This window comes from Psammomys obesus, unplaced genomic scaffold (assembly GCF_907164565.1).
Source record: "Psammomys obesus unplaced genomic scaffold, mPsaObe1.curated_primary_1811, whole genome shotgun sequence".
NCBI classification, from domain to species: Eukaryota; Metazoa; Chordata; class Mammalia; order Rodentia; family Muridae; genus Psammomys; species Psammomys obesus.
The window spans coordinates 16,188,172-16,205,108 of NW_026596051.1; the positions used below are offsets into that span (position 1 = coordinate 16,188,172).

At 54.9% G+C, this 16,937-nt stretch overlaps 2 protein-coding genes across 14 annotated transcripts in view; one reads left to right on the forward strand and one right to left on the reverse strand.

The window, feature by feature from the left end:
- The window catches only part of Sfi1 (SFI1 centrin binding protein), a 70,166-nt gene extending 63,802 nt beyond the window's left edge, over nt 1-6,364 (forward strand). For 3 of the 6 annotated variants that reach the window (XM_055624121.1, XM_055624120.1, XM_055624124.1), the window contains 11 exons: nt 837-997; nt 1,407-1,481; nt 2,106-2,180; nt 2,276-2,452; nt 2,524-2,783; nt 3,432-3,536; nt 3,669-3,855; nt 5,095-5,233; nt 5,331-5,409; nt 6,017-6,128; nt 6,207-6,364. In XM_055624121.1, coding sequence (XP_055480096.1) covers nt 837-997; nt 1,407-1,481; nt 2,106-2,180; nt 2,276-2,452; nt 2,524-2,783; nt 3,432-3,536; nt 3,669-3,855; nt 5,095-5,233; nt 5,331-5,409; nt 6,017-6,128; nt 6,207-6,311 — 1,475 coding nt within the window. In that variant the 3' untranslated portion in view covers nt 6,312-6,364. Of the gene's footprint in view, nt 1-836; nt 998-1,406; nt 1,482-2,105; nt 2,181-2,275; nt 2,453-2,523; nt 2,784-3,431; nt 3,537-3,668; nt 3,856-5,094; nt 5,234-5,330; nt 5,467-6,016 lie in introns of all 6 variants that reach the window. The other 3 variants (XM_055624123.1, XR_008722025.1, XM_055624122.1) reach the window with 3 other exon arrangements.
- A 44-nt stretch (nt 6,365-6,408) lies between these two features.
- Nucleotides 6,409-16,937, reverse strand: part of Pisd (phosphatidylserine decarboxylase) — a 57,809-nt gene continuing 47,280 nt past the window's right edge. Inside the window, exons 1-8 of one of the 8 annotated variants that reach the window (XM_055624126.1) lie at nt 16,677-16,767; nt 12,580-12,843; nt 10,896-11,061; nt 9,296-9,532; nt 8,935-9,073; nt 8,564-8,710; nt 8,131-8,291; nt 6,409-7,635 (exon numbers count right to left, since the gene is read on the reverse strand). In XM_055624126.1, the coding sequence (XP_055480101.1) occupies nt 7,411-7,635; nt 8,131-8,291; nt 8,564-8,710; nt 8,935-9,073; nt 9,296-9,532; nt 10,896-11,061; nt 12,580-12,632 (1,128 nt within the window). In that variant the 5' untranslated portion in view covers nt 12,633-12,843; nt 16,677-16,767 and the 3' untranslated portion in view covers nt 6,409-7,410. The other 7 variants (XM_055624131.1, XM_055624129.1, XM_055624128.1 and 4 more) reach the window with 7 other exon arrangements.

Below are 16,937 nucleotides of genomic sequence, written 5' to 3' on the forward strand. Positions count from 1 at the left end.
ATAGATAGATAGATAGATAGATAGATAGATAGATAGATAGATAGATACATACATACATACATACTTACATACATACATACATACATACATACATACATACATACATACATACATACATACATACTAAAAGTACAGGCCCATAGTCACATCACCTGGCGCTGTACCCTCAGGGGGTTCCAGCCCTCATTTTATCACCTGTAAAGTGGGGCTGTAGCCTTCCTTTTAGGTAGTTGCTTAGGGACGGTGTAGTGTTAACTAAAGAGATAGGTACACTTAAAGCTGCACCCAAGAGGCGGTCAGATGGCTGGTAGAGAGCACTTAGGATATGGCTCATGACGGCTGCCTCCTCTGCATGGGAATGGGTCAAGAAGTACGTCCTGTATGAGGCATCCCCAGGACAAGTCTACGCAGTGGGGCCCAGAGAGTCGACAGTTTATCACTTTCCGGTCAGACCTCAGGCTCAGCTGACTTCAGATGAACCTATACCCTCTCCAAGCTTGGGCTCCAGCAGGAAGCTCCCTTTGGGGACCAAGAGTCTCCTTCCACATGCCTAGTCCCCTTGTGTGGCTCTGTGGGCACCCCTGCGGTGACTGGACAGGTGTGGGGACAGCGCTTGGGGAGGCAGCAGCAAAAAGAGGTTGTGGTTCCAGTTCCCCCGAGTGCAGAGATGGTCAGACCTGGCCTTCCACAGTGGCCCTGGACCCTGTGGTGTTTCTGTCTCGCAGAAGGCTGGGCGTCATCTCACACCACCTTTCTACTGTCTAACCTTCCCTGCTACAAAGTCACTCATGAATGAAAATCCTGCACAGCTGCCAGTTGGTTTATATCTGTTTCAGGTCGTCTCCGGATCTGGTTTCGGCGCTGGTGGTCCTGCAGCCAGAGAGAAGCCCAGCAGAGGTTCCTGCTGGAACAGGCGGCTCAGCATCATCGCCGGCAGCTGCTGGTGGAAGGGATGGCCCAGTGGAAGGCATACCATCTGGGATGTGTCAGAAAAAAGGTGAGGCGGTGTGGTAGCAGCTTTCCAGGCTCTGCAGGAGTCGGGTGTCTTGGCCAGGTGCCGGTGCCTTGGGGAGGGGTCTCCAGACAGACCTCTAGGCAACTAGTATGGGTGCTGGCGCTTTGTGACTCTGTGGGAACAAGGCTGCAGGAGCTGTTCGAGGCATCCACTGAAGGTAGGAACAGCCAGCCCCAGAATCAAGTCTACCCCAGAAGGCTGCTCAGAAGAGCAATCTCTTTTTCCCTAACTTCTGGCTTTTCAGATCCGGGGAAACTGTGGAGCCCTCCTCACCGCCGTAGGAACCCTTGGCATCTGGGACAGCTCATGGCAGGACACTGAGTTGGGTGGAGCCTCCCCATGCAGCCTCCCCAGTGGCTGGGTATGAGATGTGCATTTGCTTTCTCCCCAGCTTCTGCAGAGACAAGGTGCCCAGCTCCTGGCACAGAGACTTGGTCGGGCCTGCTTCTGCCAATGGAGGAAACAGGTAGGAACCAGAGTAGAACTTCTTTCCTATGCCTCGGACTTCAACCTTGAGCCATCTCAGCCCCACAACTACTTTAGTCTTTAATGCTGTCTGTCCTAGGGCTCCATTCTTGTGCGCCCGTCAGCCCGCCCCCCCCCCCCGCACTATCAGCTTCCTTCATACACAGTTTGTCAAAGGCCAGTCTGTTGCATTCAGATTTCCCTTAGTGTCATCCTAAACACTTTGCAATAATATCTGAAAATGAATGTGAAATCAACTTTAAGTCTGTGTTGGGGTCTTGATGAAAACCAGAAGGCCACACACAATGTGCTCAGCAAAGCCAAGTTCATGGGCTGCTCTGCCACGCTGCCTGCCAGCTCTGCCCCTAACTCCACAGCTCTGCTCTGGGAGCCCAGTCCACTCCTTCCATTCACCATTCCCACTACTCTTTGCATTCCTCCTGTCGACTGTCATTTTTCAGTCTACAGACGCTGAATATATTGAATATCTCAAGGTCAGGATGAGGTCAGGGTCTGATTCCTTCCTAGTAGGAGGGTAGATGCTTCAGCTAGAGACTGGCGAGCTGGGAGTGGCCATGGCCGTGTTGCCCGTGCATGCCTCTGAATAACTTTGTCTGGCCCACAGCTGGCAGCCAGGAAGCAAGAGCAGCGGGGCACAGCCCGGGCACTATGGTTCTGGGCCTTCTCACTACAGGCAAAGGTAATGGTTCTACAGCTCCCTTCAGGGGCTGTGTGGGCTGGGTCATGGGATCCCACATGAGCCTGAGCCCCATCTCTTGCCCTCTCTTCTGCAAGGTGTGGACTGCATGGCTGGGCTTTGTACTTGAGAAGAGGAGGAAGAAGGCACGGCTGGAAAGAGCCGTGCAAGCCTACCAGCAGCAGCTCCTGCAGGAGGGCGCCACTCGGCTCCTGCGCTTTGCAGCTGGTATGAAGGCCTCCCGGCAGCAGCTGCAGGCCCGGCAGCAGCTCCAGGTGAGCCAGGGCTGCTGGTGGGCGCTGGCAGGGCAGCACAGGGCAGGGGCTGATGGGAAGCTGTGTTGCAGGCAGCCCACAGCCTCCACCGTGCAGTCCGCCACTGTGCTGAGCTCTGGAAAAAGAAGGTCCTTGGTCCAGGCAGGACGGGTCAGCCAGCAGCAGCTGTCACCTTCGGCAGGAGAGTGACATTTAAGGATTCCTTTCTCTCTGGGGCTGCCGCTGGGGCTGGGGCTGCCACCCTGGAGACAGAGAAGCCGCGAGCTCCCCCGTGTCAGCGCGGCCTGGACAGCGAGGCAGCAGCTTCGGGGGAGCCCTGCCTCCTAGAGCTGTAAGTAGCCTGAGCTCCCCTCTGCCTCTAGCCCCAGAGAAGCCGGGAGCTCGTGTGAGGGACCAGCAGCCTTGCCACATCATGGCTGCTCAGAGGCCTCTCTGTCAGGCCGCTCTTTCCAGGGCATCAGGGAGGCAGTATGATATCTGCTTCTCCCTGTTCTCTGACACTCAACCGTCAGCCCTCATGCCTTGCTTTAAGCTTGCAGTCTTCCTGCTTCCCTGTCAGAAGCTCCACCTTTTGTGGGTACCTGAGCACTTCTCCACCTCCTTGGATGGCTTTTCTCAGCCCTGTGCGTACCACCCTTGCCGAGACAGTTGTCATTCCCAGAGTAACCAGCACTCACAGTGGGTAGAGGGTTCTGGGCCTGCCGCCCCCTTCGTCACTAACCTTGACAGGACTCTGAACATCTCAGAGGCTTCTCCCTTCTGATAGGAAAGAACACCATATTGTCAGCTGGCTGTGCAGGTCAAAAGACACTGGCGCGGCTCTAGCACCCATGGGTCAGGCAGACTGTATTACATCAAGCTGTCTAGGCTCAGGCCTACTACATGTCTCCCTGTAAAATGGCAAGGATGGAACCTTAGTGAGACCTCAGGTCTCCCTGCAGATCTTGTCAGTCCAAGGAACAGACTTATTTCTCTACAGCAAGGAGGCCCGCTTATCACGGAAACAGCCACGACTTCCGTCCTTCCTGCTAGAGCATTTGAGGACCCAGAGGTCCCCAGGATGGTGCACCCTTGGGGAGCAGCAGTAAGTGAAATGGTTGAGTCCTCAAAAGTGCTCAGGACTTTATCTGGGTCCTGTATTTTGTTGGATGTGTGGCCCCTTTAATCCAGGGAAAGGGTCCATGGAGTGACCAGCCCCTGCCTGCCTTCTGCTCAGGTTAGAGAAGCCCCCGGAAAAGGCCGAAAGCCTGGCTCCATCAGGAGGCCTTTCCCTGTCCAGGCCCTTCTTGCCTGGGGTCCTGCCAAATGTTCCTGGTCCGAAGCTACCTTCTACAGCAAGTCCAGACCTGGAGCTGTTGCCTCCTTCCTCCTTCCTGCCCCGTGGGGCAGGAGGCACTGCCAGGGTGAGTCCTCCACTGGGCCTGGCACTCTCGCTCCTTTGGTGCTCTTCCTCCCTCACACCCCTGTTACTCTTCTTTCTGGAACACCCTGGTCCCTGGACAAGCTTGGGTGCCCTGCACACCAGGCCTGTGCGCAGTGTGTGCGCAAAGCAGCCTGCCAACCCCCCAACCCTTGAGAAATGTTCGGCGGTGGGATGGCTAGAAGAACCTTACAGGCAGGCTCCCAGCAGGGCTGCTGGTCTTGGGGACAGGAGGGCTGTAGAGGCCTGGAGCGGGAAGAGGAAGAAACGAGGGGCCGTTGCAGGCCGCCACCTCTGGCCTGGACTTGCACTAAGTGGTGGGGCAGCCAGGAGCCTTGGTGCGATGAGGCAGATGTGCTGGTGTTCTGGCTTGGGCTTCTCACTGTGGTGGGGACGGTCTGTGGGGGCAATGAGGCAGGACTTGGTGTGGTAGGTACGGAATGGGACGTGAGAGAGATCCACGGTTACTTACGGCAGAATTCTTTTACTAAAAGACGGAAACTGGGGCAGAGCCCACTGTCTGGTGGTGCAGTTGGTCTCTTTCACCCTAATCAGTTCTGGGAGAGAGCAACAAGGCTGAGTGTCTGCAGTGCTAGGCAGAGGTCGTCTAGAAGAGCACAGGGGACAGAGGGTCCTGGGCAGAGGCAGCCAGGGACTGTGAGAGTACCAGGATGCTCCTCAGAACAGACGGCAGAACTGACTCCCCTCCTAAAAGCTGGTGCTGACAGGGGAGAACTGGTAGCAGAAGTGACACAGACCTAATCCCCGTGAACTCAAAACCAGCCCAGGCTACACAGCAAGACTGTCGCAGTAAATAAGTAAACAAATACTTTAAAAATAGTGGCGTGCCCACTGAAGAGAAGACTTGGGGGTGCAGGAGTGGTGGGAAGGGAGCACTGCCCTCGATCAGTCTTTCCCCTGAGGCTGAGCTGAGCTTGTGAGCTGAGCAGAGTGAGGTGAATGGATGGGAAGTGAAGAACTGCTGCTTTGTCCCTTGGGCAGCACTAGGAATCCCCTTACACGGGAGTGGCACCCAACAGTGAAGACTCTGAGGCTTTCTCAGTGTGTCACCTTCCAACAAACGGGCAGGACAAGGCTGTGTGTGTGCTGGCTAGTCAGCCTCTGTCACTGCAAGGCTTGTGGGCAGTGAATGGAGGCAGGACTCACTTCCCAGGTCCCCACTCGCTTCCTTGCTCAGCATCCACCCTTTCTTCCTCTACAGGTATCAGCCAATCCCAGCATCCATGGACCTCAACCTCCAGCATGCCCATCCCTAACCAGGGGCCCCAATCCCCACCTCTTCCTCCCTGGAGACTCCCCAAGCACCAGGACTAGGCCTAGTCATGGCTCCGAGGCTACAGGTGAGTAGGTCAAAGGAGGTGCCACCTTCCACCCTGCCAGTCTTGGTTCTAAAGGGGGACGGCGGGAAAGGTCACACTTGTCTTCTTGTTGCTGCAGGCCACACAGAGCTTGAGGCTGAGCTAGAGGGGATTCAGCAGCAGTTACAGCACTACCAGAACACCAAGCAGAACCTCCGGTGAGGCCCACCAACTGCCCTGGGACCTGTCCACAGGAATAGCCGTGGCTCAGAAAGGCAGGTGGCCCTACCCCCCAGCAGAGGCCGGCAGGACCCCTTTGGTATTCTGACTCTGGGGGTTGGTGTGAGTGTCCTGTGGCAGCTCTACCTCCTCTTAGAAGGGTCAAGTTGGCCTCACCTAGGCTTGGAAGGCCTTCTTTCCATTTGGAGGATAGTAAAGCCAAGCAAGACTCTATTACCCACTCAGCAACCATAACTGTAATGCTGACAAGGTACAGACAGCATGGGCCCGGGTCCTAGTTACAGCCAGTGCTCTGGGCCCTGTTGACATAGAGAAGCTTTCAGAGACCTGAGTGAAAAAGACTGGTCCCTTAAAAAGGGACAGGAAGAGTAGTATTCACATGGGCTTACCTGAATTGTTTGCTGGAGAGGACGGAAGAGCATTGCTCTCCTCAGCCATTGTCTGCAGCTTGGAGCAGGGGCCTTCCACTCTGTCTCTACTGTGGTCCTTCAGTATTAGCCAATATGCCTCTTCAAGCCAGAAAGGGCTCCCTTAAGGCTACGCCAAGAACCCAGCTCAATAGGCAGCAGGTGTCCCCATCCCCAGGTCATGCCAGCGACAAGCCAACAGCCTGCGGAGGTGGCTGGAGCTAAGCCAGGAGGAGCCCAGGTCTGAGGACCTGGATCTAGAACAGCAGGTGAAAAAGGAACTGGAGGAGGTAAGACCCAGGTCAGCCCCAGGGCCAGCTCCTGGGCTGTGCTTCCCTTCGGCTCACCTGTCCCTTCCCTGGCCCCAGGTGGAAGTACAGATCCAGCAGCTGACTGAAGAGCTCCAGGCCCAGCGTCAGCCAATCGGTGCATGCATTGCTCGTGTTCGGGCCCTGAGACAGGCTCTGTGCTAGGGGGCTTGCCCCTGGGGGACAGGTGCTAGCCTTCATAAGGCCGTAGATGTTCCCACCCCCACCCCACCTTCAACAAAAGATGCAAAAATACAACAGGTTTGGTTTTGTTTTTAATTTCAAAATGTCTCGCAATTAAATGAATTACTGTTCAGAAGTCTCCTACTCTTCATACAAAATACTGTGCTACTGATACAGTTGAAAAGTTCAATGATTTCTCCTGTAGGAGAAATTCATGGCATTCCCAAGATGAACATGAAATCTGGCCTTGTCCTTACCACTGGGTTCTCACAGCCTGCATACCCAGCAGCTACTTGAAACCATTTTCTTAGGCTCTGTTCACCATTCCACCTGCCTCAACACAGCAACAGACCGATAGCAGCATGTTCCCTGCTTCTTGCAGGGCTGGGCCTCCACCTTCCCCTTTCTGGACCTGCCAGGCAGGTCAGATAATGCCTACCAGCGAAAGGACTCAGCTGGCTTAGGAAGGTCAGTCCTTGGGGACTACAAAGGTCTACATCATTTAGTCACTGACCCAGAAGACACTGGCAGAGTCTAGGACAACACATTCAGCAACATATAAATGATTTTACTTTTCCAGCAAGCAGACAAGTGAATTTGTGATCAGAAAGAAAGCCGTTATGAAGGCCGTGTGGCCTGCTCTAGGAAGACAGTAGATCCAGTCTGTGCCAAGGAGGCACCTCACCCTGTGCACAGGGAGGGGAGGCAGAGAAACCAGCATGAGCAGAAGAGGCAAACAGAAGGCCCCGAGACAGGTGCGAGGCGCAGCTAGAGGGTATGGTAGCACGCAACCATTCTCACAACGCGCGGCCAGGAGATGGCGGGTCTCTGCTTACAGTGAATTTTTAAAATCCTCTCAAAGTGATTATGAGGTCAAGTCACAGCCACCCATACTCTGTAAAGGGGCCAGGTCCTGAGAGATCCAGAACCTTTCCTCTGCACCTCTGGACATGCAGGAACAAATCATTCAGGTCCTACGAGGTCAGCCCCACAGTGCCCCTCACTCGGACAGCCTGGGGCTCCTCTGAAGACCCTCATGCTCCTGTGTGGAAAGATCCCTTGGGAGCCACAACCAAGGCGACTAGAGGGAGCCCAGTGCTTCCCCGAAGCGGATCTTCTGCCCTGCCTTCAGCCTGAAGTTGAAGTCCTCGGGTGCCTCAAAGAGGAGCACAATGGTGGAGCCCAGGTTGAACTCGCCCAGCTGCTCGCCCTTGCGCATGGGAATGCCCTCCTTGTTGGCGTGTGTCACAAAACTCAGGTCATTGTAGGAACCCTTGCTGTACCTGGGGCTGTTTGTTTGCAGGTCCTATGGGCAGGAAATAAAAGGGTAATTGGCCTTGTTGCCTGACCTCAACCCTGCCCAGCCCAGCTCAGAGAAGGTGACAGACACAGCATCTCAGGGCAAAGGCCTGTCACTAATCAACATTCCCAATATCTGCTGTGCCCTAGACAAGGAGGGTGCAGTCAGGCCCAAGACTCATCCAAGCACAAATGGTGCAAGGCTAGCACCAGCAGCAGTTAGTAACACCTAAAAAGGCAGGGTGGGTGCCACATTTTCTCATTCAAGCCAACTACACCCTCGTGCGTGTTCCATCTTTGCCTCTGACCATGGCTCCTGGCACAAGAGTATGTTGGGAGTGGAGCTGGGTCCTTCACCTCTCCAGCCATCTTCAGAGACAGGGAGGCTGAGCTGGCATGGGTGCCTACAGAGCAGCTGCTCTCAGCAGAGCCGGCAAAGATCTGGCTGCATAGCAAATGGAATGGCTGGACCCAAGGGGTTTGGCCTGGGGGCTCTACTCACCCGGTCAAAGTAGATGCGGATAGAGCCCACGTTGGTGGCTCCCACTGCCGTCAGCGAGAAGAACCCATGTTTCCAGTCCCCAGTTAGGACCACTCGCTCATTGTGACAGAAGAGCTCTTTGATCCAACGGGCCATGCCAGGGTTCACGGACATCAAGGAACCTAGGAGTCAGGAGAACATAGCACTTTCTGCTCAAAGCCAGGTGTGTTCACATCAGAATGGCCAAGAGCCACAGGGACTCACAGGCCACAGGCCAAGTGTTCCAAATTCTAAGCAGGACCCAAGGCACCCTTGCCTATAACCCAGCCAGCCTCAAGTGGTCATTTCCTGGCCTTGACAACACCAGCCAAGAGCCCAGTCCTCTCAAGTCAACAGGCCCACAAGTCTAATGCCCACAGAGGTGTCTCCCTGCCTCAGCCAGCCCTGGGCATACCTGGGAAGTGACGCCGATGTGAGACAGTCCAGTCAGTGGGGGAGTGGAAGCAGTGATAGTCTCCTGGGGCCAGGTAGATGACACAGTGGTAGAGCTCATTCCCTTCCCGGGTGACTAGCTGCTTCCTGAAGGAGTCACGGGAAGAGGCTGTGGGGTGGAGCAGAAAGAATGCCTGGCTCTTTGATAAGCTCCAGGTGCCACTGATCCCACAGCACCAGGTCCATGGCTTGCATGCAGCCTAGCTGCAGGCTCTGGTGAGGGCTCCTGGCTACATGCCAGCCTCTCCAGCCTTTGTATCCTTCTGGCCCCTTATGCCCTTTGTTAGCCTCTGACCTCTACCTCAGCCCCAACCCAACTAAGCAATGACCCACCTGGAAGGAAGGGCAGGTCCTCTGTGCAGGCTCGAGGGCCCAGGAACGACTCCAAGGAGTAGGTTACACCCTTTACCTGCTCCACCTCGCAGTTCTTCACCTGCCCAAAGGTGAGGATCTTGCCATCTGATGGGCTGATCTGGAGGAGAGAGAGAGGCCTGATGATAAGGCCTCGACTTCAGAGGCTCCCAGAAGTCTACCTGCCAAACATCTCGGGAGCCCCAGTCCAGGACATGCTGACACATCAGGACATGAGAGAGCAGCCCAGAGGGCCACAGCCAGGTGGTGCTGCTAAGCCTGGCATAAAGGCAGACAACGATCTCACTTCCCAATGAAGAACTAGATGAGGGCCAGGCCTTACCACACTGTGCAAGCCACAGACAGGCCGTGCCTGAGGCTTCAGCTTCCGCCGGAAGAGCTCGCTGAGGTTTCGGTAGTGCTGCAGGTCCTCCACGGCAGCCTCTGCCATGTTCACCCCAAAGGTCCAGATATACAGGCTGTAGACTGGCCTCCGCAGCCAGTAAGGGAGTTCTACCTGGTTGAGGCGGCCCCAGGCACGCGACAGCAAACGCGTTGGCACCGACTTGTACAGGGCCACCTGCAGGCCATAGTACAGGAGGCTGAGTTGGTCACAAACTGAGTGCTTTCATACAACCCCAACCCCGAGAGAGGAGAGGGAGGGAGGAAAAGCCACCATGAAGGCCCAAGTATTCAGGCTGGTTTGTGAGGTGGCTGTTTCTCAGAAGGAACCAGACTGTGCTCACCAAATACTCAAACAAGGGCTGGATACACATATAGCCTGGATCATTTTTGCTATTTCATGCAAAGAACTCTTGGTTCTTGAAAATGGGAGGTGAGGGATGGAAACAGATCTGGTACAAGCCTAAAAAACTGTATCAGGAGGCTTGCTAGCCTTGTCTCTGCTTACTGCCCACATTTCAGACTACTCAAAAGCATCAGGAGGCTCCCAAGAACAAGGGGCAGGCGTACAGTCCAGAGAGCATTGTCTTCCCAGGAAGCAAGGATGGTGTTTTCGCCACCAGACCTGTAGTATCGCCCTGATATTTCTGCACCTGAGCAAGCCATGGGCTCTCCACAGAGGCAGGAGGAGATTTCTGATATCAGCCTAGTATGGAGCACTAGGGGACAGTTAACCAGTCCCACTGTTGGGCCAGAGGGTCCTGCCGAAATCTTGAGCTGAAGTCATTTTACCAAGCTCCTCCCACTCTCCCCCGACAAGGTTTCTCTGTGTAACAGAGTCCTGGGCTCTTTGTAGACCAGGCTGGCCTGGCACTCAAGAGATCCACCTGCCTCTGCCTCCCAAGTGTTGGGATTAAAGGTGTGTGCCACCAAGCCTGGCTTCCCCATACTAAATTGGTGTCTCCTGGCTGATGCCCAGCCACTCGGGCAGAGCAAGACCGTCAAATGGCCCCAGGGCGTGCCCTGGTGTCAGGAGTCCCGTGGGCATTTGTGATGCCCACATAGAGCAGTAGGCAGAGAGCAGGGCCTCTTTCTTCGGGCCAGCCTGTCAAGAAGTTGAGGGCAAGAGAGGCCTTCAAGTACATGCTGGCTGCGTCCTGGGGCAGGCACCTGTGCAGTCCTGAGCTTTTGAAGCATGATTCCAAACTAATAGGCCCAGCCTAGCCAGCCTAGCCCAACCTTCCTAAACTGCTCTCTGGGGTCCAGAATTTACTTGGATCTCTCTTAAAATCGCCTCTGCTTTCTTCTGCCTGTCAGAGTCAGAGGGGCATTTTCTCATTGATCAATGTAAGTTCTTCTAAAACCAGAGCTCCCAATGACACCAGCTAGATTCTCACAGGGCCACCAACGAAGCAACCTTTTCAGACATATCTACCCAAGAGTACAGCCACTGATAGCTTGTTTCCTTCTCTGTCTTCCCTGTGCTGCAACTTCAGGCCTGTCTAGGGAGGGCCATGGCCAAGGGGCACATTCACACTTACCCTGCTCATGGGCCTCCATCCCACCCGGCTGAGGGGCCTGAGAGCACCAAAGGGCAGGAGGTAGTAGAGGATGGTCAGGGGCCAGGAGCGTAGTTTCAGAGCAGGTCTGGACATGCAGCTCAGCTGGCCTAGCCTCCGCCGTAGGGCCAGTTGGGGGAAGTGCAACCTGCAGGACACATGTCCACACATGGCCTGGGTCTGAGGGAAACTGAGGAGCAACCCCCTCAGCCAGTGCCATTCCTGCTCCCCCCTCCCCAACTCCACCCCTTCTCCCTCCAGTGGAGCCAAAGAGCTCCAGCAGGCAGTCCAGTGTCTGTTTCGTTCCAACCAACCCTGGTTCTGCATCAGAGGCCTGGCTGCCTGACTAGTGGGCTCGTTTTTCCAGTGTCTCTCCCCCACCCCCGCAGGCTGACTGAGTGGGCAGGACAAAGGCAGTTCAGACCGAACTCCTGGTACCTCTAAGGTAGAGCATCCTCCTAGTATAGCAGCAACCCTAGCACAGGCCTTGGGGGGCCCAGAATGAGAAGGCGAGAGAACCTGCCTTACACTACAGCCTCTAAGGATAGTTGGGACCCAAGGATAGGTGCCAGAAAGGTGCCATCACAGGTGCAGTGCGATGAGCCTAGACAGATGGGCGACACCTGCCGAGTCGTTTGTACTCCACTGTGGCACCAGGAAAAACATTCAGGTCTTTTGCTTTCTCTTCTAAGTGATAGGCCATAGCTGTGGCTCCATCCACCCGTGTCTCTCCAAACCTCATCCACAGGGCTAGGAGGAGGCTCTCCACCTACTTCCACACCACCTCCCTGCTCTGTTAGAGCCACGAGTATGACCCAGGGGACCCACCCGTTTTACAAATTCAGCCAGCTTTGCAAAGGCACAGAGGCCTTTTCATTTGGCTTTCTGAATGCAAGCAACTAAGATCCCTGTCACAGTTAGGTCCTAGAGAATACTCCCGAGGCCTCAATGTAGTCATCATGAGACCATACTGCCACCCACTCTGAAAATGTCCCCAGGCTTCAGCTTCTTGTCTGAAAAACCACATTTGATTAAAAAAGCTAAGGCTGCCATCTGAACTGTGCTCTTAAGAGTCCTCTGTCTCCTAGAAACTGAGAAAACCAAGAACAAAAGGGGATTTCAGCAGAGAGCTGGCGAGTGGCTGGCAGTCCACCAGGGACAGAGGAGGGCTGAGCCCAAGCACAGGCACTAGGACCACAGCAACCAAGGTCCTGCATTCCTTCCTTCTCTTCTAGACGCTGCTATCTTTGTAACACACAAGGGGAGGTGTAAGGGCTCAAGCAAAGACAAATCCCTGTTCTCCTTCAGGCTGCCCCACCCAAGTCACTGCAGAAGAACAGAGACCAATCCCGCAGAGCTTGGGGGGGGGGGCTCTCCCAAGCATAAGAAGCAGTGTAGTAGGAGGAGGGGGCCTCGGTGCCCTTGTTAAGGACCAAGACATAGGGCAGAAGCCCACTGCTGTCTCCCCACACCGGTCCCTCCTCACAGCCAGAACCATAGATACCTGATGGCACTCAGGAACCCCTCTCCAGGCCCCTTCTGCCGAGGGGGTCACTCCCAGACCCCCTACTGCCACCTCCACATTGGGACCACTGGGCTTGACATCTGACCTGCCTGAGACTGTGCCAGGGCACATAGGGTTAGGTCTCGGTGGGCAGCATCTCACCATTTCGCTGCTGCTTGAAGCTCTGGTCCTTGCCGCTTCTCTGACTGACACATCAGGGGGCAGGCACAGGGAGCGTGTTGTGAGCCTCCACGAGAGTGCGCTAGAGAGTGTGCTGGCTTGCTGGCTTGCTCACTCACTGGCCTTTGTTTTTCTCCTTCCTCCCCTTCCCCCTCACCAGAGGAACTTCAGTGCGGTCACTGCTCCAGTTGCTGGCGGCAATGCTTCACTTTCGGTGGCTCACAGGCCCGGGTTGGAGGACCACAGCTATTGCAAACAGACAAGTACTAGTCACACACGTGCTTGGGGCTTCTGTTCAGGTCACCTGCTCAGGCTCTGCTGCCAGAGCTGTCTGGTTCCTGCCAGCTGTCCCGTGCAGCTCTCCCTGCTCTGCTGGAGGGCAGCAAGGGGGTGAAGCCCTGGGCTGTGCGCTCCAGGCAGCCTGCTGAAGAGGTGACCAGACAGTGCCACGACTTCTAGGCGCCACTGAGTTCTGAAAGCACAAGGTGGGAATCTGAGCCCTCTGCTCCAGGCGGATGGCCCCTCCCTCAGAGGACCTGACCCATTTTCCATTCAAGTAACAAAGTAGCATCTGAGGAATGACAGAGGGGGCAGCTGGCCAGGACATTCAGGGAAGGACATGGCGTGTACCTGGGCACTGTAACACGCTGTAAGCCCTCCTGGCCGTGAGGCCTCCAGTGCCTGATTCTGTAATCCAGACCTCTTCACACGCTGTACACCTAGGCTATCTCACAGAAAACCAACCTGCAGTTGGCCAGCAGCCAGCACTGAAGCCCAACTCTTCCTAGCACACTCTTTCAATCTTCCTCCAAAAAAGCACCATGGCCATCTTCAGGGCCCATCACGTGGTCACAGCCTCCCCACTGTACAGATAACAGGGAGAGAAGAGTAACTTCTCCTCCACAACTGCTGCCGTCTCAGCCCAGAACCTTCAAGGTCCTGGGAGGAAGAGAGTTCACAGGGGCTAGGAAGCCCATACACCTGCTCTCCAGTCTCAGTCACAGCCCTGGAAGTACTGGAAGGACAGACATAGCATCTGTCACCACTTTCAGATGAAGACATGCTAGCCTCAAGAGTTGTTCCCTGAGACAGAACAGACTCAGGCAACGTGTGCTAGGCAACGTGTGGTGACAGCTCATACCATCTTTCTTTACAAGGGTTTGTGTGTGACACTGGTAAGTTCATTTCAGCCAAAGAGTGTGAAAATTCCAGCCCAGGCACTGCCTGTAAAAACTGCTGAATCCCATGCTGGTGGCCTCTGGGAGAAGAGACAAGGCCACCAAGGCCTGGGTATGTACAGATCTCTCCCTGTGATAAGGAAGTGGAGGAATGGCCTATTCCAACACACAAAGGTCCTCAAACTTCCTCTCTCAAAAGATGCCAACACCAGATCAGCACACGTGGGAGCCGCACCCTATCCAAGGGCCAGGGCCAGGCTTTAGGGACGCCATGCTTCTACTTTAGGCTCATAGGAGCCTCCTGCTAACTTTCCAATCATGATAGTAAGTGTGCTCTGACCATTCTTCCTACACTGAGTGCATGAGTTTCGTACTGGCCATGGAAATGGGCTCAGGGCTGATGTGCTATCATGTGAGTTGCTGTCAGACTCTCAGATGCTCTTCCCTTGCTCTATAAAGTCTAGGCTTTGAAACAGGAGCAGAGCACACCCAGAATTAATGGGGAAACAAGCATGACCTTGTGGAATGTGGCAGGGAACCCAAGATACCTCAGTTTCCTGTCACGTTTTCCTTACTGTCCTACCAAATAGGATGCTAACTCTAGCAGCTCTGAACATGAGCCTGCAAATCTAGCTCAGCTAAAACATAGGTTCTCAACTGAGACTCATACAGATTTCTATCTCCCTTAGCACTACGAGGGACCAGTCAGGTCCTTCTAGGCTGGGGCCCTCAACAAGCTGGGTGGCCCACAGGACAGGGTAGCCTGGGTTCCCTCTGGCTTCAGCAGGACAGCTTAAGGGCCTAGGGCAAGGAGCTGCTTCCTTGAAGAGGCACTGAGCCTGAGGGACCAAGGCACCCAACCTGCACTTGCCCACAGTGCCAGCATGGATGAGCAGCGTGTTCTTGCCTTTGCCACATCCTTTTCTCCTTCACTGGAATGCCTGGGTGCAAACATTTCCTAAAAACATCAAAAACAGATCCTACACAGTCCTTAGGGAACAAGGTGACTTGAGTCCTGTCTGTCCGGTCTAGAGTGACATCCAAGGACACAGACAGGCCCCTCCAGTCTACTGCCTCACCTCCAAAGCCGAGCCACCTCAATGCTTCCATCCTTCCCCCTTCCTAGGGCCACACCACCCTCCATCTGCAAAATCCCTTGGCCTCTGAGTACTCAGGGCTTTGGGCAAGTCCTGGGCAAGCAGGAGCCCTGAAAAGCAGGCCAAGTGCTGATACGTGTCCCTTCTGAGAGTCAAGTACTACCTGGCGAAGCTAGTGCAGAGTGTGTTCAGCCAGACATTAAAGCTACTACACGGCCTGAGGACCAGTCACCTGGTACATGAGAACTATGGGATCTATGTAAGCACAAATCTGTTCACTATAGTTCTGAGAGCTGGTCAAGACCTTGGTTGTCAAGGCTGTTCTCCCAGCCTGTTCCTTCATCTGGAAACAGAAGTAAAACTCCTCTGCCAACTTCCTCTGCCCACCTGAGACTCAGAACATGGTTACAACCAAGGCCTGAGTAACCTTACCTCAACCCCAAAGCTCCCCAAGTCTTACCTCCCTTTCCAGCAAAGGAAACACACTATGAAAAGGCAAAAAAGAGGCAACTCTGAAAAGAGGATCCCAAAATATGAGCCAGTTCTGCCTAGTAAGCAGGAAGTATGGGCTAATGGAAGCATATGGGGACAGAGCTAGTTCGGTGAGGACATGCTGTTCTGGAGCTCAGACCATGTCCTCCTCCGTCTACCACTACTTGGAACAAAGGCAAGGATATCTGGTCCCCAGTGGAATGGAACATTCCAACTGAAGTCCACAAGTGGACAGGGCCAGTTAGCAGTTATTGTAGGTGTGCAGGGTAGGAGTGGTGGGGTATGAAGTGGGCACGTGTGCTTGCGGGGGAGTGCTCAGGTGTGCTCCGGGGTGTGTGCACCCCTCCTATTCTTGACTTGGTGGGTTCTGGTTTGGGCAGGAGATGAAAAGCAGGAAGACTCTAAGAAGCCCTTCCTGAACAAGAGCCCTCCGGTGTCCCAGACCATGCCACTTCTGCTCAGTTCCCACTCCCACCCCACCCCGGAGAGCTTGGGCCGTTCCTTCCCGGCTCTCTAAGTCAGCGCTGCCTGGCAGGTGTGTCCCCGGAGGCAGCTGACTCCTGCTCTATTCTCCTGGGCTGGAAGTAGACAGAACTTCGGTAGAGGGCAGGAAAATGGATTCTCCCTGGGCAAACCCAGCAATTCTTCTGGGAAGTCATGAGCAAGAAAGAGGAGACAAAGAGATGACCTGTCAACAAGTCAACAGCTGAGGGGTGGGGTGGAGTGGGGTAGCGGGACAGACAAGTCTTCCTTGATTTTTCAGAGAGAGAGAGAGAGAGAGAGAGAGAGAGAGAGAGTTTTCTCTCAGACAATCTATGTATGGTACCTGTGCCCCAAAGCAGAGACAGCATGTCCTCAACCCCCTATAGGGATGCCTCCCTCTTCTTGGAGTGCCCAGGCTCCAGGCCCGAGGCAGCACAGGAGAAATGCATGCTGGGAGCCCAGGGCCGCCCCCAATGCCTGCTTGTACTTCCCACACCTCCCAGCATCTTGCTCACTTCCTGCCCAGCCTTTTGAGGACCAGAGAAGCTACAGGATGTGGAGGAAGTGAGCCGAGGCAGCCTAACTGCCTGGGGTGGGGTGGTGGGGCAAGAGAGCAAGAGAGTCCAAAGGTATTACTGAGTTCGGGTGTGTGTGTGTGTGTGTGTGTGTGTGTGTGTGTGTGTGTGTGTGAAAGAGCCAACTAGAAAGCAAGTGCTAGAAGGCACTCCCACCCAGACCTCCCACCCTCAGGGACAGGGGAGGGGAGAGCTTCCTGAAAAGCTTGCCTGCTGCTTCGGGTCCCACTTGTGGCTCCTATCAGCTCACTCACTCACGAGAACAGTCCCAGTCCAGTTTCTGGGCTCTGGTCTTCAACTCCTCCAGCTTTGGCTAGGTTCTGAAGCCTCAGTCTCAGAGCAGGCAGGGGCTCTGTTCCTGCTGAGGGCGGAGGGACAGGAGGAGCCACACTAGATAGTGTTAAAGTTACCGCACCCTCTGTGCTCCAGCCAAGCACCAGAAGCCCTGAGGGCTCTTTAAGAGGAGGGGCTACAACCTGAAGAAAAGAGGAAGAGGCCGCCTTGGGTCCTGGCCC